Raw genomic sequence first — 27,298 nt, 5'->3', positions numbered from 1 at the left:
TAATTTTTAACTCTTTCACTTTTTGCAAACTGACTTTCACTAAAATATTTACAATATTTCGATAAACTCAACTAATGGCATATACAATCATAGTCCCCCTCAATTCGCCTTTCCAGTTCCACCTAGTTTTTCTTGTGTCAATTATTTTCTCATTATTTTTACAACTCTTAACTTTTTTATTAGTTAATTAGGTTTGAAGAGAAAGTTGTACGAAGTACAAGTAATGAATAATTTTTTATGCTTCCCAAACGGATGAAAGATTATCATTCGAGCCCAACGATTAAGCTAATTTGGATTCTTTGTTAAATTAAAAATAATATTCCAATGAGTGAAAAGAATTGGAAAAATTTAAAGTGACGTTGACCCCTTTTATGTAGCTGAAGATGAATATTTAGAAAATATTTTATTAAAAATGATCTTTTAAATCTCTTATAAAAATGAATGAATAATTTTTTTTCATTATTTCGAAGATATTTAGACATTAATAGTTTTCAATAATAAAAAAATTTTCATTAACTAATTATTTTAAACAATATAAGCGATTATTTTTCTAAAAATATTTTTGAAACATTTATTTTTCTCGAGGCAAACAAAGCCTTTATATGATGATAATTTCATTTCGAGAAAATTGAGAGGTCTTCATCACTAAAGAAATTTCCGATACATTAAAACTTTGGAAATGAAAACAATAGCTTAATTTCATTTCAAAAATCATTTTTTTTCGGACGAGCAAATGAATATAATCAATGTATTCCATTCTCTCTTTTCATACTAAATAATCCAATATCTCTCAAATCTTTAATTAAAAGAAAAAGGACCTAAGTTCATTTTTGAATTTTTAAGAAAGCGCGCGTTGGTCATTTTCCTCCTAATTGTTTTTTTTTTTAAGTGAAAGTTTCAAAAAACCGAGTCAGTCAACGAGTCACACGAGTCAGAATTTGAAATCTGTCCCGGATGCGTATGCAAAGAGACACGTAGAACGTGCGGTAACTTAGCTCCGTAGAATAGAGAAAAAATGGTGGTGACGGGGGGAGAAGAAGCCCATTCATTCCCGTCTCTCTTATTAGGGCTTCTCTCTCGTTCTCTTTCCTTCAAGCCCGATGCTTCAATGGCGGTTATCCCTCGGGAAAAGGTATGCCTCTCTCCTCTCTTGTTCAATGTTCTCCATCTCCTTCCATCACCGTCAATCCTTCGATAGTCGCGTCTGAATCTTTGCGACCGACGACATCGCCGCCGTGCACGCCCCGGTAGGGTGCTTGGCGAAACAGCTATCCTGCGAGGGGATTTAATGGTTCGTCTTCTTTTCAGGATGCGCGCAAACCCTAATTTTTTCATCGTCCGTTCGGAGGAAGCATCGCTATCACTGTCGTCCGCTGGCGAACGGGAGCTTTGCTGAAATCCGAAGGTTGGGGGACGTTTAGGATCTGAATTGGCAGCAGGGAGTCTGCGAGTTCGATCGATGGATCCGGCGCTGCCTAGGAAGAGGGGCCGGCCTAGGAAGAGGCCCTTGCCGGATGAGGAGAATGCGACTGCCGGCGGGGGAAGTGGTCCCGATCCTAAGAAACAGGCACTAAGCACGAGACCGATGGCAATGGTGGGCAGATACGTGTTGAAGGAATTCAATTGGAAAAAGTTTCTCGGAAAAGTAGTGTATTACGATACTGGCTTGTACAGGATTGAGTACGAGGATGGCGACCGAGAGGATCTGGAGAGCGGTGAGCTCCGTCGAATTATAATAGGTGACGACAACTTCACTGAGGAATTGAGTAGGAGGAGAAAGAAACTAGATAAAAGGATATCTGATGCCAGTGCAAAACAAGCGAGTGTTCCTGAGAAGAATCAGGTGGGTGGTGTTGAAGCATCTTGGCTGAGTGAATTGATCAATGTCCCAGTTCGTGAAGATAATGGGGATCAAGTTGACGATGAAAGTGATGACCAGGCCGATTCATCAACTGATTCCTGTGAGTATGCTGAGGATAGAGGATTGGGTTTGAAGCCTGAGGGGCTGGAAATACCCCCAGCTCCGCAATTGCCACCATCCTCTGGATCCATAGGCATTGCAGAGGAGTACGTTTCTCATCTGCTCTCTGTATATGGCTTCTTGAGGTCGTTTAGTGTCACACTTTATTTGTGCCCCTTTGGATTGGATGATTTTGTCGGAGCACTTAATTCTTCGCTTCCAAATTCATTGTTGGATGCCATCCATATCGCCTTGATGCGTTCATTAAAGCATCATCTGGAAATCGTCTCTTCCGAGGGTTCAGAGCTTGCTTCGAAATGTCTGAGGTACTCACTTTTCCTTGCATTTTTTATTTACCTCGAGGCGATAAGTGGCCTTCTTTTCACTAAGACGGCTGTGTGACCTGAACAAGTATCTTGTGGAGATGATCTCTCTCACTGGTTAACACTGAATTTCACATACTGAAGCATTGAACCCAAAATAATACAGATAGACAAGCTTCCATGACTGTCGGCACACACATTGCTTATATGTCACTGATTTCTAGGAGCTGGAAACAATTTTAGTTGTGGCTAATTCACTTAAATAATCACTTAGCATCCATTTCTAATTGGATATCCTGGGCTCGTAAGCACAAAATTCGCTTTAGCCAACTTGTTTTCAACTTACATGTCATCTGATTTTACTATATTCAGAAGAGCTTCTCAATTACTCGTGTGTTGCGCAACTTGTACTGCAGATACAAAAAATGCAATAATTATATGCATATTTCTTTGAGTTTTCCTCTTTTTGTGCTTTCTCAGCTAAATTTTTCTTCAAATGCTTTTATCACATAATTTTGCAGATGCGTTGATTGGAACTTGCTGGATAGTTTGACGTGGCCCATTTATGTGCTCCATTATTTAACCGTGATGGGTCATGTGAGAGGGCAGGAGTGGAAAGGTTTCTCTGAGGATGTTTTGCACAGGGATTATTACTCCTTATCTGTCGGTAAGAAGTTGTTGATTCTTCAAATTCTGTGTGACCATGCCTTGGAGTGTGCAGATCTGAGAGCTGAGATGGACATACGTGAAGAGTCAGAAGTTGGAATTGATTTGGATGGGGCTGCAAGTAACATATCCCAGAATGGTATGAGAATGGTCCATCCACGACATTGCAGAACTTCTTTTCTGAACCGAGAAGCTGCAGGAGCCATTGCAGGAAGTTATGGGATGAAACCACAGACTAATTCAAACTGCAAGGCCAATGGTTCAGAAGGTGTTCAAGCTGTTGCTGATGCTGCAAATCTTGGTGGGGATGGAAATGGGGATGAGTGTCGGCTTTGTGGAATGGATGGGACCTTGCTCTGTTGTGACGGCTGTCCATCAGCATACCATGCAAGATGTATTGGTGTGGTTAAGATGCATATACCAGAAGGATCATGGTATTGCCCAGAGTGCATGGTTGATAGGATTGGACCCTCAATTACTTCAGGGACATCTCTTGTTGGAGCAGACATGTTTGGGATTGATCCATACGAGCAAGTTTTCTTGGGTACTTGCAATCACCTACTGGTGTATGTTTTCCTCTACCTGCCTATGTCTATCTTTTGTTTCTCGATTCAGACTATGATTGTTTCTTGAAATGTTGCGAACTGGCTTCTCCTCCTTTTATTGCCTGTCAAGACTTAGCACCCCTCTCCTCTTTGTTTTATTTTGCCAAAAGATGTTCCCTTCACTTCTTTGCAGTATTTGCTTACCAAGTTCAAAGTTTTGCCGGAATCTGTTTAGTTGGGTCTTGATCTTTGCTGTTTAGCGAGCTATCTTCCTAAATTTTCCATTTGTAAGTACTTCCCCATTATCTATTTATTCTATTGAACAACACCCAATGCTTTCTGCAGGCTGAAAGCCTCTATGTCCGACAAGTTGTGCCTTAGATACTACAACTGGAAAGACATTGTGAATGTCCTTGAAGCTATCAACTCCTCTGCGAAGCATACGGCTTTATATTTGGAGATAAGCAGGGGAATCATACAGTACTGGAATATACCAGATAATATGTTTTCTCTCCCTCAAGAGAATGACAATGACGTAAAGATTTCTTCTCAACCATTAGTTTCTTCTGTTGACGGAGGACAGAAAATTTTAGGGGCCACTGGAATTGAGAATGTGAGTGGTGTAAGTGGGGGTGATGCGGTTACTATCACATCAGTCCGGAGATTTGCAAATGAAACGACACGCTGTGAAATAGCTGGTCATCATATCAATAGCAACTCATATACGATAAAAAATGGACCTGTTGATATGAAGCTACCAGAGCATATGAAAGTGGATTCTGCGTCATCTTCTGGTTCAGTTACTCAGCAAGCTGATCCATCTGACATCACCCTCCAAGTTTCTGTTGACAGATCAAGCGCATCCAACTATGTTATGTGCACCTCTAAGAACAGCAGTGGCAGTTGCAATGGGCATCCAGTTGATTTACCCAATGTTAAGTCTTACCAGAATAAACATTGTTATAGTGTCGGAGTCGGAGGATGTGCACGAAATGTAGGGGATGATTGCACGTTCACTGGTGCCCTATTTAGACCTCAGGCTTACATAAATAATTATATCCATGGATATATTTCTGCTACTGCCGCTGCTAATCTGGCAACTCTTTCAGCTGAGGAAGGCCAGGTTTCAGAGGTTCATGTTTCTGGAAGTTCTAAAAAGGCCACATCTGCTAGCTCCCACCAAATGAAAGCTTTTATAGCAGCTACCCCACGATTTTTTTGGCCGATCTCTGAGAAGAAACTTGGAGAGGTGCCAAGAGAGAGGTGTGGTTGGTGCTTTACTTGTAAGGCTCAAGTTATCAGCAGGAGAGGATGTATGCTAAATGCAGCAGCCCTGCTGGCCACTAAAAGTACAACCAAGATTCTCAGTGGTCTACCATCGACTAAGAATGGTCAAGGGAGTCTTTCTAGCATAGCAGTGTATATCTTATTGATAGAGGAGAGTTTTCGAGGTCTTATTGTTGGTCCGTTTCTTGGCGGGACACGAAGAAAAGAATGGTGTGAGCAAGTGGTGGAGGCTGCAGATTTCATAGCAGTGAAAGCTCTCTTGCTTGAAGTAAGTTTTGCATGCTCATTCTCCTTGGTGCCAGCTATTTTAGATGGAAAAAGTAATCGTCTTGTACCGAATGAGATTTTATTATGAGCCTGTGACTGAATTCTTTAGCTCTAGGCAACAGTTGGCATTGAATATTCAATAACATCAAGCGGGTGCAACGATGATAGGTGCCTCTGACGAATTGAGTTCTTTTCATTTAACTTAATTGACAATGGAACAAGCAGGGAAAAAAGGGCAAAACAGCTCAAAGACAATATATTTTATAGTTTGAAAGAATTTCTTTTTGGGTAAATAGTTTGAAAGAAGCTTATAATTTGTATATTGGAATGTTCCTTTCCTACGTATCATGCAAAAAAAAATGTATAAGAAAGAGCTAAAGCAATTAGACCTGTGCAATGGATTTTGTTCTTTTTGACAGTGGCATGCTTTTAATGCATGTACGTATAAACCATTAGAAGAAATTCTGATCTACGATTTACTAGATCTTTGTCAAATCCTCTCACTTAATGCCTGCCCTTTCTAATATAAGGATCTTTGCACGGTCAAAATTAACACCATCTGTATCTGAGTTTTAAACCTTTTGAGTCTGTTCTTAGCAATTTCCTCTTCTTCCGAATCTGAAGAAGTTCTGCCTTTGAAATCCAGTGAAGAGATTCTAAAATGAGCCTAAATTACCCTCTTGAAGTTGTAATAAATTGTGCTTCATTATTGAGTTTGGTGCATTGTGCACACATAAGAATGGATTTATTTATTTGATAATGATTTCCACGGCAGCTTGAGGAGCACATTCGCCCAATTGCGCTGTCTGGTGACTGGATTAAGCCAGTGGATGATTGTTTGATTGAGGCTTCTGTTACTCAAGGTGTCTCTTGCATTGCTGAGACGGCACAGAAGCGTGGTCCTGGTAGACGGAGGAAAAATGCTGCTTTCTCTGATGTTGCATCTGATGATGGTCTGGACAAGAGTTTCAGTTGGTGGCGAGGAGGGGAAGTATTAAAGCTTTTAATGCACCAAGCAATTTTGCCACGGTCATTGGTAAAAAAAGCTGCTCGCCAGGGTACTTTGAGTTTGCTGTTATCTTCCTCCACATTAGATTTCGTTTGAGTCATGTAGGATCCTGAATATTCTTGTTTTGTGGTCTTCTAGGGGGCTCAAGAAAGATTCCCGGTGTTCACTATTATTATGGTACTGAGATTCCTAGAAGAAGCAGGCAATTAGCATGGAGAGCTGCTGTTGAAATGAGTAAAAATGCTTCGCAGCTTGCTCTTCAGGTCTGTGGTAATTGTCTGCCGTGTATTTCTGCATTCTTGTTTCTGACTCTGCGTATTTCTATTAAGCAAGTTGCACTTACTTTTGAGGTTATTATGTACATTGAAGCAATTCTAGTTATCAACCTGTTATGAGTTATGAATATATTTTCTTGCATCAGGTTAGATATCTGGATTCTTATTTGAGATGGAGTGATCTGGTACGGCCAGAACAAAGCCCTCAGGATGCAAAAGGTCCAGAGTTGGAATCTTCTGTTTTCAGAAATGCATTGATATGTGATAAGAAAGATTTGGAACGCAAGGTATTGTATGCTGTTGATTTTGGGATTCAAAAGCACCTTCCGTCCCGTGTCATGAAGAGTATCATTGACATAGAGCAAAGTCAAGGAGGAAAGGAGAAGTATTGGTTTTCAGAAGCACACATTCCTCTATATTTAATCAAAGAGTATGGGGAAGGTGTTGATACGTTGCCTATGCCTTCAGTGGAGTTGCGTTTGTTTCCGCATATCCAAAAAGTGCAGTTAAAAGCAGTTCGCATTGATATATTTTCCTATCTTGTATACCGGAGGGATAATGTGGATAAGTTCTCTTGCAGTTCATGTCAGCAGGATGTTCCGCTCAGGTAGGTGGTTTTATTGCTTAATCTCAATTGTCCATGTCTATGGAAGCTTGATTTCATAGTTACTTTGATCCTGCGCTTCGCTTATTTTTTTTTTGTCTGCCCTGAATTTCAGGAATGCGGTCAAATGCAGCTCATGTCGAGGTATGCCTATTTGTAGCAACTTCATTTGCATGCTTTTCTGTTATTGAAAAACACAATTATGCCTATTTAATTGATGTATTTGCCTCCAGCTTCCTCTGCTCTGAAAAATGAGAAAAAACCATGTTAAACCTTTTGCTTTATTTTAAATAGGCTTCTTGTATTTGACTCATTCTTTTAGTTAGGATTTGCCTTTGATGCTTCTATTTTAGCAACTGTAACTAATGTGGCAGGACTTATGAAAATTATATTCCTGGTGAGAGTAGTTGCCAAATGGTTGTGTATTTTGAAGGGATTTTTTTCGCTAACACAAGTTATGAAGGTGTTTGATGTGATAAAGATTGTTGGGATTATCACGCATCATTTGTGGTTGATGCTCTTATTGATCTTATGGTCAGTCAAATTATCATCCTGTTTTAGGAACAAGATGATGTTTTTCCCTATAAGAATAGGTAGGCTAGGTATTATACTTGCAGAGTCCTTAGATAATTGCTTTTGAGTTGTAGTAGGTAGGATATACAGGGGAAGATGTGGTGTCCTTTCTGCAAATTGTTCCCTTATATTTGTTCTGTTGGGTATGGCCATTCTTGCCTATGTAGACATTAAAAAAATTATTAAGCCATTGGTTCTGAGCTTTTTTGAGACTGAGATTTTACTGAAAGGCATTCAGATTATTCCTTACTGCTGATTTCAACTCCTGCAATGTCTTGGTCAGGTTATTGTCACGAGCAATGTATCGTAGGTTCAAGAATTATGGCAAGTGGGTTTAGTTGCAGGCAGTGCTTCAATGCCAAAGCTTTTTCGAGGAAGGACAGCACAGAATCTCCAACCAGTCCATTGCTTTTACAAACCCGCGAAAATCATGCCAATGGGACAATCATCAGACTTCCTAAAGTTAAGGGGTCCAATCAACCATTAGCATCTGCCCGAGCTATGGATAATGGTCAGGAGATAAAGCATGCCACTTCAGGATCTAGTTTGGCAACGAAATCCCGGGTTAAGCTCCCTACATGGGGTGTTATATGGAGGAAGAAGAACTGTGATGATACAGGGTCAGAGTTCAGGCTCAATAACATTCTTTTGCGGGGAGATGCAGATTTGCGCTGGTCCGGACCTGTTTGCCATCTTTGTGGGAAGCCATATAATTCTGAACTGATGTATATTCGATGCCCAAATTGCACCCGTAAGCATGTTTCCTAATAATCAGTGCTATTTTTAAATTTTTTTCTGGAACTGTCAGTGTGTATTTGCTATCAATCTTTTAATGTTGATGATAGACAATCATTTGCAGATTGGTTTCATGCTGATGCTGTTGAGCTTATGGAGTCAAGAATATTTGATGTGGTGGGTTTTAAGTGTTCCAAGTGTCGTAGAATAAGATCACCCGAGTGTCCTTATGATGACAAAGGCAAGAAGCGAACGGTTAAAAAGCAGCAGTCTTCGGCTATAAAGCAAGAATCGGAGTCTGATTTGGGAAATATGTCTGAATCGAGAGAATGTGAACCCACAACTCCAATGTTTCCTCCTGAGGAAATGCAAATACAAGAGGAGGATCCTCTTCTCCAGTCTACCTCAAGAGTGCATCAGATTGCTGACTACAATTGGGAGGTGGATTTTGGCCAGGTGAGTGTGCCGGGGCCGGCACTGCAGAAACTTCCCGTTAGAAGGCATGCAAAGCGAGAAGAAGTTGCAGATGGCCCTCAGGAGAACAATTACTTTTGTTCAGAATCCTCAACTTCGATGGAAATAAATATTCCCATGGATCAGACTGGGGATACGACAACTCCAGCAGCAGCATGGGATATTCCCAGTAATGGCCTTGACGGGGATGTTCTTATTGATTATGAAAGTTTTGACTACAGTGATATGGAGTTTGAACCGCAGACTTACTTCTCTTTTACAGAGTTGCTGGCTTCTGATGATGGCGATCAGTTTGATGAAGCTCATGCAATTGAGGATGTGTCGGGGAAATGGGAGAATTCAGCTTCTGCAGCTTTGCAGGGTGGGGTCCCTGAGGAATTTGGAGGGGCCCCCTCTGATATTGGAGTGGGCCAGACAAGTTCTGGAATTTCTGGGGTTGCTGTCCCCTGTAGGATATGTACGCGCTCAGATCCGACTCCTGATCTCTGTTGCCAATTTTGTGGGTTGTGTGTGCACAGGGGTTGTTCTCCTTGGGGTGGGATGGAATCTGGGGAAAGTGGCTGGAAGTGTGGAGATTGCCGGGAATGGAGGTAGCTCTTGGCTTCAGTTGCTTCTTAAGAGTAAACGTGTTCACTGTAAATTGAGGCCACCACTAGCAAAACGGAGAGGAAGCGGCAGATTAAATGGTAGGTTTAATCAAATCAAATCCTGTCGTTAGAGAGATCGTCGCATTGGTGGCGATCATCCAGAAGAGGCGGAGACAACCAAGTAGTTAGCTGCTTGTGCTTCCATCAATGATGCCAATGACTAGCTGAGAGTTGCTCCTTCTGGACCCACCGCAATGATTGGACTTTCTGAATTATTTGGTTCCATGAGTTTTTGGGGGACTCAGATTCTTTTTGGTTCTGGGGAAAAGGAACCACATTTATGACTTACTTGAAGAAGATAAGCTGTGTTTTTGTCGTGCTTATCTGGTTTGAAATGATTGTATAAAGTTAGCGATAGCTATGTGATTATCTCGACGTGTCTGCTTCAGTTAGAATCATATTGGGTCATCTTTGTTTAATACCGAAAGAGTTTGCTTCAGAGATCGCGGCCAATTTGACTGGTTAAAGAAGAAAAAGGACTTGCTACAGACCGAGAGAGCGTTCAATGTAAACCGTTCATATTTCAACTTTGGTAAGAAAAGGAGCAAGTTTAGCCACTAATGAACACATTTGCAGAGGCCTTTTTACTTATTTGCAAGGTATTGCCAATAATTTACCATTTGCAATGTTTCGATAAGATAGAATAATGAGAAAGCGATTGTAAAATGTAGAGTACATCAGATCAAATCTTGGTGTTCGTCCTCACCATCGTCCTTATTGGAATATAATCAATTATAATTATCAATTGACAAAGCACATTTCTAAGCAGTTACAACTGGTTCTACAATACCACATATCTTACAATGCTTCTCATGAAACCGTATGGGAACTGGAGACCTAGGAAAAGGGGCTGAAACCCCCGCCCCCCCACACCAACTCAATAAGAGAACAAAGGACAGAGAAGAAAAAGAAGAGAACCAAAGAAGCAAAATGCTCACTATTGCACCCAAAATTGTGCAGAAAGAATCTCAAAATGCCGACTAACCCTGGAAACGCTACTCAAACCATCGACTGACCAATTGGCTTCACCCTTTACACCGCCAGCCCCAGCATCATATTTCTGCAGTTGACTTCCTTACAAGAGGGCGGAAGGGTTGGGACTGGCTGTATCAGTCCTATATAGGTGTGTAATTTCAACAAATCTTCACATGATCACTCCGAGTTCATAACTGTCACAGCAAACCAGCTAGAAAAGCCCCAGGATCATTTAAAGGTGGTACCGGAGCCATTGGCGAAGCAACAGAAGGAGCCATTGGAGGGGGAGGGGAACTTGTTGGAATGTCAACTAGCTGTTCCTTGATGTACTCCTTCAACCTGTGGAGAAGAAGTTAGATCTGTTGGAGGAAAATCTGATAGAAAAAAATACTGAGCAGTTTAAGATCGATACGTACTCGAATGTTAAGGTAGGATCCCCAGAAGAAACTGTCATACGCAACTGAGTTCTGTCTGCTGGATCCGTCTCAATTCTAACCTGCATATTGGAATAAGATCGTCAAGACAGGATCATTTCAACACTCCCCCATTGACACATGGAAAATTGTGAAGAGCATTGATCCAAACTAGTTTTAGTATTAGAGGTTGTAACTGTAGATCTAATTTGGCAGCTCCTCATGGTTCCTGATTTGGAGAAATAAAAGGATGCGCTGTAATTACCTTCTCAAAGCAACTTCTTTACCAAATGATTTAATACACAAGAATTTCAAACTGGACACACTTGAGAAGATGGGATGCATTTGGTTCCTAGCACATACCATAAGTTGCTCAAGCCAGACAGAAGGTGGGGCTTTAGTAACAGCACATGGAGACAAAGTGCACTTACCAAACAGAGCATGGCACGCGTACTTTCTGAGTAGAATGTTGTACTTGCAACGAGATTATTAGGATTTGGATCCTAAACACAAATACAGAAATTAATGAAACTTCACGAGTAGAGAGAGAGAGAGAGAGAGAGAGAGAGAAAGAGAGAGAGAGACTTACAAGCCCCGGACAAACCATCACTCTGAAACTGTTAAGTAAGTTTGCCATTTCCAAGAGTGGAAGCGGTCTGACGCCCCTGATCTGTATTAATGACATACGTGAATGGGAATGTGTATTAGATAGCTTGACTAAAATATAGCAGAAAGCTAGTAAACAATAGTATATTCAGGGTCTAACTTTGTAGTTTTTAATAGCTCCTATGCCACTAGTAAATTCAAGAAATTCATATCACATCATACAGATGCGAAAGCAGCAACCAGTTCTAGACAAGGATGATGAGAATATTGATGACAACTATTGACAAACTAAAGGGAGGTAATCTTAAGTGCTCGAAGTTTCGTGCTATGTCGAGTTTGAGGATGAGTTATGCATGCAAAGCAGGTCAAATAATATATATTAGTCTATTTAGGCACCACTTAAAACTTCAGAGTTTCTTTTTGGCCAGAAAACTTCACAATTAAAGACAGACATATACCACTTCTTGAAGCTTCAAAGGCGGTCCAGACAGTGATCTCCATTGAGGAAAGAACTCGTCCGCAGTCAATGTCAAGGGCTGCAGAAATTTGTTTAAAACAGCAGGAAGGCGTAGCTTGATGTTGACCTATAAAAGGCAGACCAGAAATCATTGCCAGTCACCTAACAAGTAACATTGGCTATAGAAGCCAGGAGGAACTATTTCAGAAGTATTACCGCATGGCTACCAAACTTGTAGGAAAAGTCTAGTACAGCAACATCTCTGCTAGGGCGAAGATTCACAACTTCAAGAGGACATTGCACCTTGATCACGAAAGTAAAGATGTGAATGACAAAAAAAAAACACAGAATAATGCGAATAAGGTATCATGAAATGATAAACCACCACTAATGAGGCTTAGTAACCCACCTGCGCTCGTGGAGGAATGGTATCAGGCACTAATGAGAGCTCCGTTTTTAAATGGGAGGGAGGCAATATTAGAGCCTGAACTGATACAAGCGGAGATGTATTCTTGTTTCCCAAGAAAAGTACAAGACGTCCATGGTGGGCTCGCCACTCAGCTTTAATACCAATCTGAAATTCAAAGTAAAAGAATTCTACACAGACCCCTTTGCATCTGCCTCAACAGAAGATTCCAAAAATCATATGATGAATACCTGAATATGGGGATCCTCGTACAACACACCACTATCTTTTAAGCATAACGCATGGAACCTTTCAGCAATATTTCCGATTGGCTGTAAAGGCAGTCAACTTATTAAAGGTGAGAATAACCACATTGTTGCAGTCTTTATACTAAACTCTAAGTCCGAAACAGTATGGAAAATGATTTTTATCCAAAGAATCAAAACCGAGATTCTCAAAACATCTGGATATAAAAAACTGAAGCAAAAACTTTGGCACACTCGTAGTCTACCGAATCATCTTATCTTGCCATGACAATAGACTCATTTAAAAAAAAAAAAAAAAAAAAACTAACACCTATGACCAGAACATTGAAAATGCAATTTCATCATGCACTTTTTCAAAATAGAACAATAATCAAGAACTTTTCATGGAAGAGCTGGAAAATAACCTAAGTCAGACATACATCAAATTCCTTCCCTGTTTAATACAATGGAGAGAAGAACTATGACAAGTTTGTGTCCACCAATGGCAATATTTTTTACAGAAACAAGGAAGCACTGCGCTTTATATCTTTTCCTTCAGACTCAGAAAGAAGTGGATCACTAAGCATCTAAACAGCCAGTACCTGAACAGTATTTTTTTGCTCTTCAATAGGTACTATTGCTGCAGTATCTGCTGCACTGGGGACACCATCTACTCCTGGCACATTCTGCTCTGATTGGACAGCCCCTGGGGGACCTTCAATAGCTAGTGGATCCAAAAGATCACCCAGAAGGTCTGCTGAAGGTGGTTGAGGATCTACTCTGGTCAAAGTGCCATTCTCCTGTCTAGCTCCTTCGTCTGCTGAATAATTGTCCTGTTATTATATTCATACAGATTATTGCATGCTATTGCAATCCGATATCAGTGTAAATTCGTGACAGTAAAGTAATTATGTAAATCCTGGAGATCATTTGGGTGCAACCTTGATGCATCTTCAGAGGGGAAAAAGCACAGCCCACAGTTTTCACTTTGTAAAGAAGTTGAATTGGTGAATAACGTACTTTTTTTGGATGAAGGTGTGAATGAGGTAGTTTTTGCTCATGCATGTAGACAGAAGTCAATTTCTACTTCAGTCATGGAAATAACATGAGTAGTTACAGGCTCATATATGAACAAAGTGCTGGAACTTAGGCTTGTGCAAAAGGAATAGAGAGACATGTGCTCTCTAATGTATAGTGCGTATCCTAATCTTCCAGTTGTTGACAAGATTGCAAATGAGTTGCCTTCATGATTAAACTCGTGGGCTGCCACCGCATTTGCTGCTTCTAGAGACAATAATGCTTATATTAAGGGAAATGATTCTATGATATCAAGAGAAACGACTAACCGAATTACTGCTTATGCTAGGCAGCTTCACAAGAGTAAGCTGACTGACTGGTGGTGTCCCATTTGCAGGGCGCTGGTCTGTTACAACCAGAGCATTAGACATCTGTTGTTGAGCCCGCAACTTAATAGCACTTTGCTCTGCAGTGTCAGTTTCGATATCTTCTGCTTTCTTGATCAGCGCAGACTGAGTTTGAAAAACTTAAAGTGTAAGAATCAAAAGCACTACTCTGGCCTTTTGTGGTCAAGTCTGTTTTGATTCGTAAAAGATATCGATTATTTCAAAAAGGAAATTGAAAGGTACCTGCCGCTCAGGGAACTTTGGCATTTCGGCCAATATATCAGCTAAAGCTGCACCTTTTGCACTCAATGCAAAGTATTCAACAGCTCTTTGTTGTATCTCAACATCAATGCAACTCTCATACCTATGAGAAAACATCATTAACTCACAGAAAATATGTCTGAAAAATATTAAAGAGAAACAAGAAGATTAGCTAACACAAGCTCACTTATGGAATATAGCCCAGATCTGATTCTGCAATTCCGGTTCTGGGGGTTGAGTATGCATCAAGATCTTAGCATATGTTGAAAGAAGTATCGGAACTGTAGACATCCTGAAAAAATAGGCATGTTCTCAGATAGATCTTGTTGTTAGAACTCGATGAAAACATATAACAGAAATACAGAGGGAGTTCTCTTACGATACAGTAGGGAGCTTTTCGTGTATGATGCTGAAAATTTCCTTCGGACTGCACCCTGGTCGTCTTGCTAAAAAGTGGCTGTACTCTCCGAGAAGATAAGCACTGACCTGTCATATTTATGCTCATTCAAGTAAAAATCAGAATGAAAAATTGGCAGACACGTTATCTATTTTCTAAACATAATTCGGACAGGAACAAAAAAAGTTTCTAATTGCTCAGACAATTATGCCAAGTACGATCACATCATGGGAAATAAATAGGGAACCAAGGATTTCTGAAAAGACGGGTTGGAATATGCCCCCAAAGAGGAGCTAAAAAGAGATCTAGAGCTCTCTCCAAGGAAAAGAAATATAAATTACAATTCCCATGCTTGACAATAGGTTCGTTCAGGTACATGAACCAAACTACGCTGGACGAACACAAGAGGGTGAAGAAATGTGAAGTAAAGAAGAAAGAAAAACCGACACCAAGAGACTCGCAAACTATCCTCAAAGAAGTTTATTCAGCTAGCAATAGATAACATCTCTGAAACAATGACAAAAGATGTAGTCTCCCAGCGTGAAACTTTGCAATGAGTGAAGCATCCTGGAGTAGGGACATTCCACTGTCTGTCACCCCCTTTGCCACTCTCGTGATCCTCAAGCAAACAGTTTATCATGTCCAACCAATTGATGTTTAAGGCTTGGATACTAAACAAAATTATAGTATAAAGCCAACTTCTAAACGACTGTAAGGACTTCTCTCAATAAATACTTCAGTGATTGCAGAACATCGTACCTAATCAATAACTACGACCATGAACCAGTAAAGCCTAACAGAAATGACACGCTAAGATATTGGGACCTGGCACTTCCAAACAACTATTTTCCTTTCATATGAGAAAAACCTTACTTCACAGTATAGTTAAAGCCACAATTTCATACCTTCACCATGGTTTCGTGTATGGCAGGCTTATCAAGATACTCTCTGGCTTTTGCAGCAGCATAAGGCTGGTTGGAACAAACACTAACACTCAGATAAAAATGCTTTGTACACACGACACTGACAAACACAAACATAAAAAAAGAAAAGAACACTGTTGTCAAAGCCAATATGAGCAGAACTATATAATCCCTTCACCTGCAGATCGTCGTTGTTTGTAACAAATTGCACAACACGAAACCATATGTCATCACTAACAAAATCTCCTGCCTTGTCAATTAATTGAAGAATCACATCGACATACCTGCGTGGTGATAAACCAACATAAGATCACACAACAAGTAGTAAAACTTCTGCTTTGACAGCAAATAACAGTATATATCCACTCTAGAAACTGCAATCATGAAACATAACACAGAGATCCAGCAAAGTAATAAAATTCCCTCCCAAAAAAAAAAAAAATCTTCAGCATCTGTAAGCTATCTTAAAATCAGGAATTTAAATTAAAAAATAATAATTTATTTATTTCCAAAAATGACAGATGCACTTTGCAGCTTTGATGCATTACTATAAAGCCTACAGGAACAATGAGGAAAGGAGGATTAGGAAACAAAGATCAAGCTCACTATCCTACAAGATGGTGGATCATCAACAAAAAAGAGGGAACTTAACCACTTTTCAAAGAGTAAAGCCAATGGCTTAGAAAAAATTAGTGTTTCATACGTTGAAGACATCGCCAAAAAAAAAAATGTTAGTGCCGCAGAAAGAGATTAGTTGACATATTGCTTAGTCGGCCTAATTCCCTAAAAAAACCCCGACTTTAGGTTCAATCCTAAATCTATCCCAAACCTTTTTTTTGTCTTAGAAAAAACCCCTAACTTTAGCTCCAGTCCAAAATCTGCCCAGAACTTTTTTTGTCTCAGAAAAAACCCCAAACTTTAGGTCCAGTCCCTATTCTACCCCAAATTTTATTTTCATAAGAGAAAAATCACCAATTTTTACGCTAATCTCAAATATGTCCCCATTAGCCCTATGTCCAAATATTGCCGTTAGCCGTCCCTAATTTTAACACCGTAGAACGGTTTCATCTTGGAGAATTTCAATAATTTTTATGGGGTTGGACTTGTTATCAACGTGGAAATGCCACAATGAGCCGTACCTATCGCCCCATTACTTTGTTGATGTGGATCTGTTATCAACATGGAAATGCCAAGGTCAAGTTGGTATTGGGTCACGGATAGATTTCGTAATAAATTGAAAGTTGGTGATTTTTTCAAAGACAACAAAATTCGGGGCAGATTTGGGATTGGACCTAAAGTTGAGGGTTTTTTCCGAGACAAAAAAATGTTCAGGGCAGATTTTGGACTCGAGCTAAAGTTTGGGGTGTTTTCTGAGACAAAAAATTCGATGCAAATTTGGAACCGAACCTAAAGTTGGGGCTTTTTAGGGAATTAGGCCTACTTAGTCTAACAGGTTCTATAGAAACCGATATTAATGACATGAAGAATGCCTAACATACTTACCATGATAAATCAGGTGCAAACTTTTCCGCAAGAATTGCAGCTTTCAAAGACAGTTCTTCACGCATAGCAAAGTCGGAAGTGCTGAGATACTGAATTACATTTCAAAATTAGTAGTAAAGAAAAGTTTGCATATCATTTCACTGACCAAAAAACAATTCAAATAGAACTTTCTACTCTAAACTCGCAGGTATGACTAACTACAGAACATACCTGCAGTAATTCTTCAACTATGTCCTTTGCATTCGAGATGTCACACATGCCATAAAGCAAATCAAGAGCTCGCCTCCGGATGCTGCAAACATAACATATACACGTGAGAAATGTAAAGGAAGGTTGGTACAAGACCTTTTGGCCATTTGTTTCCAAAAGAATTGCAATGACATTTAGGAGATAATCACTGATACTGTAATTTAGGAATCAATTTCAGAAAGGGCATATACCCAGTTTCTTCGGTCAAGGAAATTATTAAAGAAAACAATCAAAGACACATGCCTGAACTCTTATTGAAGGCTCAGTACCCGGCTAGTACTCTAAAATGCTATAGGTGTTATTGTACACATCGTATTAAATACATATACTATATATTATCTCCAAGATAAAAATAACATGTATTCATGCACATTTTGTTTTACCACGTAAGTGCTCATGCAATTCTGCATTACTCAAGTGGACTTTAGGAATAAGCCTGCTACACTTCTATCCTTTTCTATCATAGCCTTTTCCGTTGTAGATATTGATTGTGAAAGAACAATGTACGTATGCAAATATGCAATTAGTAAGGTGCGAAAGGGGAATATGGGAATTGAACACAAACTCTTGGATATTGGTAGGGGTGGACCACTATTAGTACTAGCCCTCGTTGCCGTATCATACATAAATGATCCTCCCATTTCATAAAAAGAAACAGCATGGCAAGAGGGTTAATGTTTCTGAACTCGGGGAAGAGCAGGTTCTCAAATTAAAAGGGACAGCAGTAGATCTCTACCTGACCAAATCAACATATAGCAAGTGCATCCATTGAGTCCAACAAACAGCCGGTCAAATTTAACAAGTAGAGTCACAGACAAAAACAACAAACAGCTTCTCTTCAACATTCTTTTGTCAATCCAATTCCCTCCCCCTCCCCCTCCCCCCCAAAAAAAAAAAAAAAAAAAAACACAATGAATAAACCTTCCAGTGCTTATGTGGACTAAAGGGAAGAATCTTATTCAAGCAAGACAAAATAGAATAAAGATGTATGCACGTACATTTTGTTTTATCACGTATTTATAGATAGATGGGTTCAGTTGCTTCCCTAAAAACATGGTTCTAAAGTGCTCACGCAATTCTGCATTGCTCAAGAGGACTTTAGAAAATAAGCCAGCTACACTTCTAACCTTTTCTATCGTAGCCTTTTCTGTATTGATTGTGCCAAAAAAAAAAAAACGTATGGATGCACATACTGGATTAATAAGGTGGGAAGGGGGAAGATGGAAATTGAACGCAAACTCTTGGATATTGGTAGGGTTGGACCACTATTAGTCCAAGTTCTCATTGCTGTATCATAATTAAAGGATCCTCTCGTTCCATAAAAAGAAACAGCACAGCAAAAGGGTCAATGCTTTTGAGCACAGGGAAGAGCAGGTTCTCAAATTAAAAGGGACAACAGTAGATCTACCCGATCAAATCAACATGCTGACTTGACAAAAATAGTAAGTTCACATAGCATGGATCCCTACATGGCAAGAGCATCCATCGAGTCCAACCAACAGCCGATCAAATTAAACAAGTAGATTCAAAGACAAAAACAAGGAACAGCTACTCTTCAACATTCTTTCGTCAACCAAATACTCCCCTCAACACAAATCAATCAAACTCCCAGTGCTTATGCAAACTAAAGGGAGAAGTCTTCTTCAATCAACACAAATAAAAGGTGGACTTTGGATATGCCCCAGAATATAGTTACACGATCGAGCTCCTACATAATACTCCACGACAAACATCAACTAACAAACAGATGTAGTAATACTGATAAAGTAGTTCCAGGAATATAGCCTCGGTGAGGAGGAACAGCAAAACCCCATGTACAAGACAAAACTGTTGGACGCTAGCGAGTGGCTTCATTTAAATAGTGGGAAGGACGAGAAAACTTACAACAGGCATTTCCATTATGTACGGGAATAGAGCTACATCATAGTAATTTCAATTGCGCAACAACAGCATGCAAAAAAAAGGAACTCCACCTAATATCAGGATCCTTCAATGATGTAATTATCTGAGCTTGATGTCTCTTGATAATATCCTGTACATCTGTTACCATCAACATCCGTGTCATGTTCTCCTGCATAAAGGTAATTGACCAATTAGAAGGCAAGGAAATTGGTCCTACAGACTTGGGGAGCTCCATTTTGAAGATACAGCAAATCATTATCATGAATAAAAAGAAGGCAAGGAAATTGTCAGTCTTAGTGGCAATTCTGCAACTCACCAAGCCAAGATATCTAATATTGGGTTCACGAACCGCGATGAATTTTCCAAGAAGGGCAACACATTGAGACATCATTTCTTTTTCAGCATCAAGATGCATAACCTGAAAGTGTAAAATCAAGAAATACCAACAGACAGTCACTCAAAGTGGCTGGATAGAAAATACCAATACGAACGACAAGTCAATGAGCTGAGGGACTTCTTCCAAAAAGAAAAATCAGACGGGGGCTTATTACATTTGAGCTTAGGCAGTTAAAGATCACCACTGCAAGTCTGCAACCTACTATCCATATGATCTAATAAAAAAAAAAACAGGCAGCATACTTACCAGAGAGAGGGCTTCAAAGAGAACAGCATGTGAAGCATTGTTCTTATTCACGTTCTTAACAACATCGGTTCCCATTAGTATCCTTTGCAGCACCTAACCGGAAAACCACAGCTCATTAAAGAAAGTTCTAGTTAGTATGAAAATTAATCCCTATCACAAATATAAACCTCAAATAACGATCTTCTCGTATTTGGGTCTTCAATCGTTGGGAAGTACTGCAGAGCTCTCATTGTCTTGACCTGTGTCAAGTGGACACACATGAGAATGATATCACCAAATTTAATGTACACAAGACTAGATCGGTGCCCAAAGCAACATATAAAAACTAATCCAGGATCACAATCCAAACATGAAGTGGGAACCTTGAAGAAAATAAAACAAGAAACTCCAAAACAATTTTCGTATTGGCTATTATTCTGAGAAGATACTCACCAAACTATTTAACATTAGAAAGAATTGTTTACTTCCCATTGTTACTTGATTGCTCTTTTTATCATCTGTTTCAAACTCAAGTGGCATGTGCTGCGATATTCGAAAAAAGAAATACACTAATCCATCTCTCCTATGACTAGTTTGCAGCAATTGGTAGAATACACCCACATGTACAACAGTTACCATTGTTAAGGCATGTCCATGTCATGCATTGTGGACATTTTCCTGAAAGCTTAAGCTTCTTGGAAAGATGATTATGAAGGTATCACTTAGTCAAGGGCTCAAATCTTGGCACTAGCTCTTGTTGCCATTTTATCTTCATTCTTATTTTTCCTTCAATTGTTTAATGTGGTTATGTCCACATCCTACGTTCTACATTTAAGGTGGTAAACCAGAGTGTTAAGAAATATGCTTAATCTAAATTGTAGGCCTTTTACGATCGTTGACAGCTTGAACTTTCAGGGAAAACAGTTCATGTGCAAGAATGGGTCATGATGATGGGACAGGGAGCTGTGATCAAAGGTAATGTTGTGGAAGATTAACTGGTTTTGACTTGAATTAATTAGCATCAGTAATAATTATGAAACAGGCGTAAGGCCACACAATATACGAACACTATATAGAGGTATCAATGGTGATAGGCATTGATATCTCCTCAATTATTGGCTTGTCAAGCATTTTTTCTAGCACCAGGATAACTTAAACTTCATTCATGCTAAAAGATAGCTCCAAGCCCTAACAAGCTCCTATAAATGTTACCACCAGCCAACAGCTTTTTAAACAGAACTACAAGTCACCAAGATCATAGTGCAATTATTCTCCTTGGGTAAGACACAAAATATAGCAACAACATTAAGTATCAACTGTACCTACTGAACTAATACAAACTATGCCATCCATGTTTGAAGTATGGGATCTGCTACATCCTTATATGTTGAAAGATGAAAAGAGATATACAAACCTGAAGCCAGGGAGATGGGATACCATAGTAAGTATACTCTTGTGGAATATCCTGGTTTCTAGCAAGTCGTTCCAGTGTCTTAACACACTTTGGAAGACAGCTCCAATATGCTTCGTGGTTATTTGAGACTAGAGCCACAAGAAGGCTCATTGAAGAAGTTAACACACCTAGATCACGTTCATCTAAAAGCTGAGCCATCCGATCCGCCCTTCAGAAACCATGAGAAAACTTCCAATAAGTAACCAAACAATTATTGTCATTACAGAGTGACATCCATGCTAAGAATTTAGAAAGTACCAGCCATCTACATTCACAACATCAGGATTCTTTCGATACAGCCGCAAGAGACATAATGCTGCTTTTTTCCTCACAAGGGGTCTGCAGCTACTAGAAATCTAATGTACACAATGAGTTAAAAATAAAAACCTGATGGAAAGTTAAAACGAAAAAAAGAATCTGAAGGAAAAAGATTACTATTAGGGTATTCTTACAAGTAACTTTTGCACATCGGGTGCAAGAGATTCAGCAAACTCTCTACCACCAATATTCCCCACCTAAGATGATGAAGAATAAAGATCATCACTAACCCAGAAAAATAAAGCTTCAGCCAGAAGAAATATTCCAATGACAACCACATAGCTATACCATAGTCAATGCCAAGCATTGGAAGGTCTCATTCCGACCAATGATATCATTGCGGACAGTGTTAATAGCTAATCTGAGGAAATCGTGGTTTTCGTTGAGTAAACATGCTGTTACAATGTACCCAACCTGCAAAAATGGACAGCTAAGTGAGAAGTCACTTTTGTTCTGACTATACCATGTGAAATTAGAGGATAATTTCTTGAAAAATAAAGTAATTAAGTCCTTTATTTGTTTATGTAAATCAGGACACGAGATTGATGAAAAAAATCCCAACTAGGGTGTAGCGAGTCCATGTTCTATTTATACTATTAAGTTGTTCATTAAATTACGAAAATGCTACGGGATACAATGTAACTCCATATACCATACTGTTGAATACTCTCTTGACAGTTTAGATATAAAAGAACACTAAACTCGCTGATCCTCTTACTAATATCCAGCCAACATAGAGGAAGAGAGATGTGAGCAATTAAGATTCACAGGCACGTGCACTGCACATGCACACACAACCACACATCATAGTGAAACACTGCCACAATGGAACACTCCTCTAAGATGAAAGGAGCATTTAGCAGCTCCAGGAATACTCAGAACACTTTGTGCTAATAATCAAACTCTTAACTCCTCTTTAAGGATCAGAAAAAGCATATCTTTTAAGCGTTTACTCTCTGAAGGATATTTTCTGAGACATATCAACAAAACAAGGGAAGTTTTAATCTGGAAAGATAGGATGTCCTGACTACCCAACAGCAACCCCATCCCTGTTGTTCGTTGTGCCCGCTCTGAATGAGCCCCCCTTGCCAGATTATTACAGATGTAAGCATAAAAAGCTATTTCTTCAAGAATTTTAGACCAAGCTTCCGATTAACTTCGTTTTTTTGCTAGCCCAGCACCAGCTCTTGGATATATTGTTCGCTCCGATCCCATCCATAAAAAGTGGCATTGAATAACTCGATAGGGGTAGTAGTTGCTTTGATGTAGAAGCATAACAATGCATTTATTATCCTACAAAAATTGTCTTTTACCATATTTTAACAGAGATTGGAAAAAATTCTTTTCGTCCGTAGAAAATGGAAGCAATCCCCCACTGTATTGGCAATTAGCAGGGATAAAATAGATCCGCTTCTCTTTGTTCCTACAAATCGAACTGTTCCAAAATTCTCTAGCTATATTTTATTAATAAGAATGCTACAATATTCATTACAAATATGAAATTTCTAGAAGTTGTACAGCACTGCAACTTGATATATCTGGCCCACTTATCAATCCAATCATCAGAGCAATTGTCATATGAGAAGCCGGCAATTATGAGGATGGCTGCAAAACCATGACAGGGATCTTCTCATCTTTGATTCCTAAATGTAACACCACAGAAGAAGATTCTGCCAATTATCTAACGCTTGGATCTCTTAGTCATTCATATCCTGATAGATACTAAGATTAAGTCAAGTTGTGAATTAGCTTAAATTCTAGTTTTAGGGATACTATAGATCTCTATTTTTATTTTTTTTCATGAGATCTCTATTATTTTAACCGGTAAATTTGTAGCTTCAACCTTAACACAAGCAAAATACTATCTCAACAATTATCTTGATTTATTTATCCTAGAATCCCTAGAATTTTGACAGCAACCAAACCCATTCATGACTTATCCAAGTAAGATCCTGACACTACCATTCTTGCTTGAGAGTTAAATAAATACCACATTAAGATAGAAAAAATTAGAACTTCACCTGTTTTTCAGGATATTTTGGTGCAGATATTAAAGAGACAGTTTCCATGTGGCCAAAATCTACATCATAACCAAGCATATGTATGTACAGCATCTTCCAAACATACTTCTTCTTTTCATAAGGCGTCAATCCCTGCCAAATCAACAAACTTAGCATTTAGTTTTTGCAATGACTTAGCAAAATCTTGAAGAACAATATCCCATGAGCTAATTGACCTAGAGTTCAAAGAATCCTATTTACCGAGTATAAATATAGTTGATAAGAAATATGATGCCAAATTGAGAAGCACAAGAAATGATCTCTCCAAACTACTTTCCCATTGTCTTACTTTCATGCCAATGCTTGTTACCATTGTCAGATGAAAATCTACATGAAAAGAAAGATAACCTAAAATCTGACTAGAATGTCCAATCTCCATGAAAGTGACATTGGTACAAAGCAAGAACCCCCGAAAGTGCACACAGACAGAACAACAGGGCTGAATTTGGATTAACAAAGTAAATCCTCGATTTCTCTTACTCCATACTGTCAAAAAATAAAGCAGAACAAAGGAAGAAGTACAGGGGATGATTAGGAAATTACTTTCTTTTCCTGTTCTTCAAGCAGAAAAATCATCAATATCTCCTCTTACCCTAATATTGATGGGCACAGCAGGAGAAAAACTCACTCTGAGTATTGTGATTTAGTAAATGTGTCTCTCATCCGTGTGCCACAAGTGTGATGTAAATTTTGTCAGAAAGAGAGCATTATTCGGAGTAACATCTCTTAAAAAAAAAATTAGACAAATGAAGAGATTCTCTAGCAACAATTCCAAAGAAAGCAACTCTCCAGGGCAATGCTACATTTCGTGTTGTCAAAGATCGTCAGATGAAAACTGACGATAGGACATTGCAATAGATCCCCCAATTGTCACTCATCCCCAATTAAATGCCCTCCACAAGTACATGTCTAGGATTTGTACAACACTCCAAGAGCAAAAGAGCTCAAAATATCTAAAACTCCTAACCAAATATTTTTAGCAACAAAAAGAACAACTAAAGTTCTGTCTCATGACTAACAAACGGAGATAAGAATGCATCAATTTTGTCCCTCTCACTAGCAACCCACCAATAACACCACCCCTCTCCCCCCCAAACCACCCCCAGGTGGGTACACACATACACACAAAAGAAAATACGATGGGAAAATCAGCGTCCACCATCTGTTATACAGCCCCAAAATCAGAGTTATCAAAACTCAGAAAAGCTTAAAATTCCACTTATTTTGGTCAATTCCAACTTCACTTCTAGTCTCCTCATGTATGATTTTTTTTTTATATCATAAACACCCATAACTACTTTATCAGATGTACTAAAGGAACAGCTGATTTACTCCTTAAGTTCCTTAGTTCTGCCGAATTCAAATACTTGGAAAATTATTCAACCTCCGAGGTATATTCTCCTAGATGTTCCTCGAACTTCATCATTCCATAGTAATCTATACTCATAAAGAGCACCCTTGATCAGGTTTCAAGCTATTCTTAGCTTCTTATCCCAAGCTTTTGGTTGTGCTGACTTTGGAATCTGCTAAACCAAAGTAGCATTGCCTTGCAGCAAAAGATGTGCCGACAAAATCACAGTCGCTAATTGTACCGTAAACACCGCATGAAACTTGATTTTACAAGAGAGATGATAGCTAAAGAAACTAATACGCTCATACCAGCATTATTCACATTCCTTAAGCAGAGTATTCAGGTAATATAGTTTGAATGAAATTACATGACAGAGCTAGTGCCATAGGGGTGTCCATTCTCCTCAGGCCGCAAACAAAATTCAATTGCCAGGACTGGATGACATCACAATGTTATTGATCAGGTTCGATCCAGCATCCAGTTTAAAGCCATGCTCCACATTTCCACCGTCTAAACCCAAGAGTTGTTAAAGAAGTCACTACCTGTTTGTCTCACTACCCGTTCATGCTCTAGAACAAGCAATCAAACCAAAGCTTCCAGCACATAGTTTACTGACAGGAATTCGATAAACTTGCAATGAAAAAATCGTCTTTGTAATCAGCCAAGCCAAATGAACTATACAGCTTGAGGGTCATCTGGGATTAAGGACTAAGGAGCAACCACTGCATAGTAGCATCAATAGCTCACAAAATCTCAAATGGACACAAGCATTGAAAAAATCCCTCTCAAAAGCACAGGGCAACTGCAACCCGCGCAACCCTGAATTTATTTTTCCCCTGTCTGACCGCAGAAGCACTGGAAAAACCAACCAACCACGCAAATTCGAACAGAATTCAAAACTGGGCGTTAAGCACTAGTATCAGTGGAAGAAACCCTAACCTTTTCGTTCTTAAAGCGGGTGCGAATGTTGCCGAGCTCCTTGTCGACGCGAAGCCTCTCCTGCTCCTTGTTCTGGCAATTGCGAATGTCGCTGATGAACACCGAGAGACCTCTCATGCCCGATAACGCCATCTCTTCGACAGATCCAGCAGCTCAAATCATAACACGCGCACCACGCACACAACACCCCCCCGACACACACAGAGGGAAGAGGGAGGGAGAGAGAGAGAACCGGAAATCCTCCTCCTCTTGTTCCAGCTGCCAATCCTAGATCTCTCCAATGAGTTCCGGAATCAGGATCTAGCACGCCATTGCGTAAATTCCTGCTTCGACCGAGAGATCCACGAAATGGCCACGCTTGATCTAGAGAGAGAGACAGACAGACAGAGACAGAGACAGAGACAGAGAGAGCTGAAATTCGTTTTTCTAGAGAGAGAAAGGGGTGGACTGAGGAAAATTGGGAAGGCCGACGGGGAGTGCAGGAGACGACTTTTAATTTTTTTTTAATTTACCGATTCATGTGTATTTTAACCCCCTTTTTTTTATTTGTTTTTCATTTTCCACCTCATACTTCTGCTTTGCCAGCTCTGTATCTCATTTTAATTCTTAATTTTTTCTTCCATTTTCGCTTTTCTTTTTGGTGTGGGGTTGTCCTAAAAAGCATTTATCACATTCATAATTGCATAAGACTCGATCATATTCTTTTCTCCGTTTTCCTTAAAGTGAAAAAAGTTGCGGTCTGCTCGGATTTCTTCTGCTTCTTGTGTAGACACTGTGATGATGCCTGCAAAAAACCGAGAAACTGGCGAAAATCACGTCGGATTTCGCCGAAGGATTTAATGAAATGAGATGCAGACATTGAACAATTTAGTTAAACTTTCGATTGCGCTATATAAGACGATCGGGTGCCCACATCAGCGATTTCCGGATAAAATTAACCGGACAGACTCAATTAACAAAATACGAAAACGTTCGGTTCTCAATTGGCAAAATTAAAAGGCTGAATTGGCAAAGTGCAATAAATTTAAAACTACTTGGATAATTTTTCGAATCATGAATCGAGGCGGTCACCATTCGAGAGCTAAGGGTCTCGTGACAAATCAGGAGATGAGCGCTTACTTCTCCATCTCCACTAGTTCTCACGACATGTCGACCTGCCATGCTTTTCTCCATGGCCCTAATGCTAGCAATCTTACACCTTTTTCTGTACTTTCCAATCATAAGCATATTCCCATACCGCGGCACGCATGTCCACTTCTCCTCGCAATAGGTACAAAAACGTAAGTCATACATCAACATCATCCTCGCGATGAAGGCGTTCAATACCAATCCACTGACAAAACAGAGCACATATGACTTGTAGCGTCCTCAAGAGTCCACCTTCATGGTATGTTTCGATGCATGAGCAAAGAGCGATTGGAATGCGTTAACCGAATGGCCTCCAAAGCGG

At 39.5% G+C, this 27,298-nt stretch overlaps 2 protein-coding genes across 5 annotated transcripts; one reads left to right on the top strand and one right to left on the bottom strand.

Moving 5' to 3' along the window:
* Positions 1–972: 972 nt before the first annotated feature.
* Positions 973–10,259, top strand: LOC115735565 (DDT domain-containing protein PTM). 3 transcript variants are annotated; one of them, XM_030666869.2, is made up of 10 exons: positions 975–1,132; positions 1,309–2,286; positions 2,805–3,515; positions 3,840–5,049; positions 5,824–6,106; positions 6,196–6,320; positions 6,479–6,939; positions 7,052–7,080; positions 7,793–8,260; positions 8,369–10,259. In XM_030666869.2, the coding sequence occupies exons 2-10, from the start codon at positions 1,460–1,462 to the stop codon at positions 9,310–9,312; spliced, it is 5,058 nt and encodes a 1,685-aa protein (XP_030522729.1). In that variant the 5' UTR covers positions 975–1,132; positions 1,309–1,459; the 3' UTR covers positions 9,313–10,259. The 3 variants fall into 3 exon arrangements, with proteins under 3 accessions (XP_030522730.1, XP_030522729.1, XP_048140622.1); XM_048284665.1 differs by lacking the exons at positions 975–1,132; positions 1,309–2,286 and having other exon boundaries at positions 3,354–3,493; XM_030666870.2 differs by lacking the exons at positions 7,052–7,080; positions 7,793–8,260; positions 8,369–10,259 and having other exon boundaries at positions 973–1,132; positions 6,479–6,943.
* LOC115735566 (AP-2 complex subunit alpha-1-like) lies at positions 10,080–26,336 on the bottom strand. Of its 2 annotated transcripts, XM_030666871.2 has the most exons (27): positions 25,849–26,336; positions 23,520–23,651; positions 21,787–21,912; positions 21,633–21,695; positions 21,439–21,536; positions 21,142–21,349; positions 19,916–19,987; positions 19,749–19,841; positions 19,422–19,523; positions 19,177–19,274; positions 17,165–17,246; positions 16,955–17,043; positions 15,630–15,735; positions 15,434–15,499; positions 14,511–14,617; positions 14,319–14,423; positions 14,114–14,234; positions 13,814–13,996; positions 13,070–13,300; positions 12,474–12,554; positions 12,226–12,390; positions 12,033–12,119; positions 11,818–11,943; positions 11,343–11,423; positions 11,185–11,256; positions 10,757–10,836; positions 10,080–10,679 (listed from the first exon to the last, which is right to left on the bottom strand). In XM_030666871.2, the coding sequence occupies exons 1-27, from the start codon at positions 25,978–25,980 to the stop codon at positions 10,538–10,540; spliced, it is 3,048 nt and encodes a 1,015-aa protein (XP_030522731.1). In that variant the 5' UTR covers positions 25,981–26,336; the 3' UTR covers positions 10,080–10,537. The 2 variants fall into 2 exon arrangements, with proteins under 2 accessions (XP_030522731.1, XP_048140623.1); XM_048284666.1 differs by lacking the exons at positions 21,439–21,536; positions 23,520–23,651; positions 25,849–26,336.
* Positions 26,337–27,298: the final 962 nt, after the last annotated feature.

This window comes from Rhodamnia argentea, chromosome 8 (assembly GCF_020921035.1).
Source record: "Rhodamnia argentea isolate NSW1041297 chromosome 8, ASM2092103v1, whole genome shotgun sequence".
Classification (NCBI taxonomy): Eukaryota; Viridiplantae; Streptophyta; class Magnoliopsida; order Myrtales; family Myrtaceae; genus Rhodamnia; species Rhodamnia argentea.
Note: the sequence above shows the minus strand (reverse complement) of the source record. Positions and strands in the feature narration are given on the sequence as shown.

Bases quoted from the DNA above. Each gene is read 5' to 3' on its own strand.
- LOC115735565 (XM_030666869.2), top strand. From the start codon at position 1,460: ATGGATCCGGCGCTGCCTAGGAAGAGGGGCCGGCCTAGGAAGAGGCCC. The intron at 6,107-6,195 runs GTACTTTGAGTT...GTGGTCTTCTAG, and splicing joins AAAAAAAGCTGCTCGCCAGG to GGGGCTCAAGAAAGATTCCC. The intron at 7,081-7,792 runs GTATGCCTATTT...TGTCTTGGTCAG, and splicing joins CAAATGCAGCTCATGTCGAG to GTTATTGTCACGAGCAATGT.
- LOC115735566 (XM_030666871.2), bottom strand. From the start codon at position 25,980: ATGGCGTTATCGGGCATGAGAGGTCTCTCGGTGTTCATCAGCGACATT. The intron at 21,696-21,786 runs GTATAGCTATGT...TCATCATCTTAG, and splicing joins AATGCTTGGCATTGACTATG to GTGGGGAATATTGGTGGTAG. The intron at 19,524-19,748 runs GTAAGTATGCTG...TTACACTTTCAG, and splicing joins TCTTTGAAGCCCTCTCTCTG to GTTATGCATCTTGATGCTGA.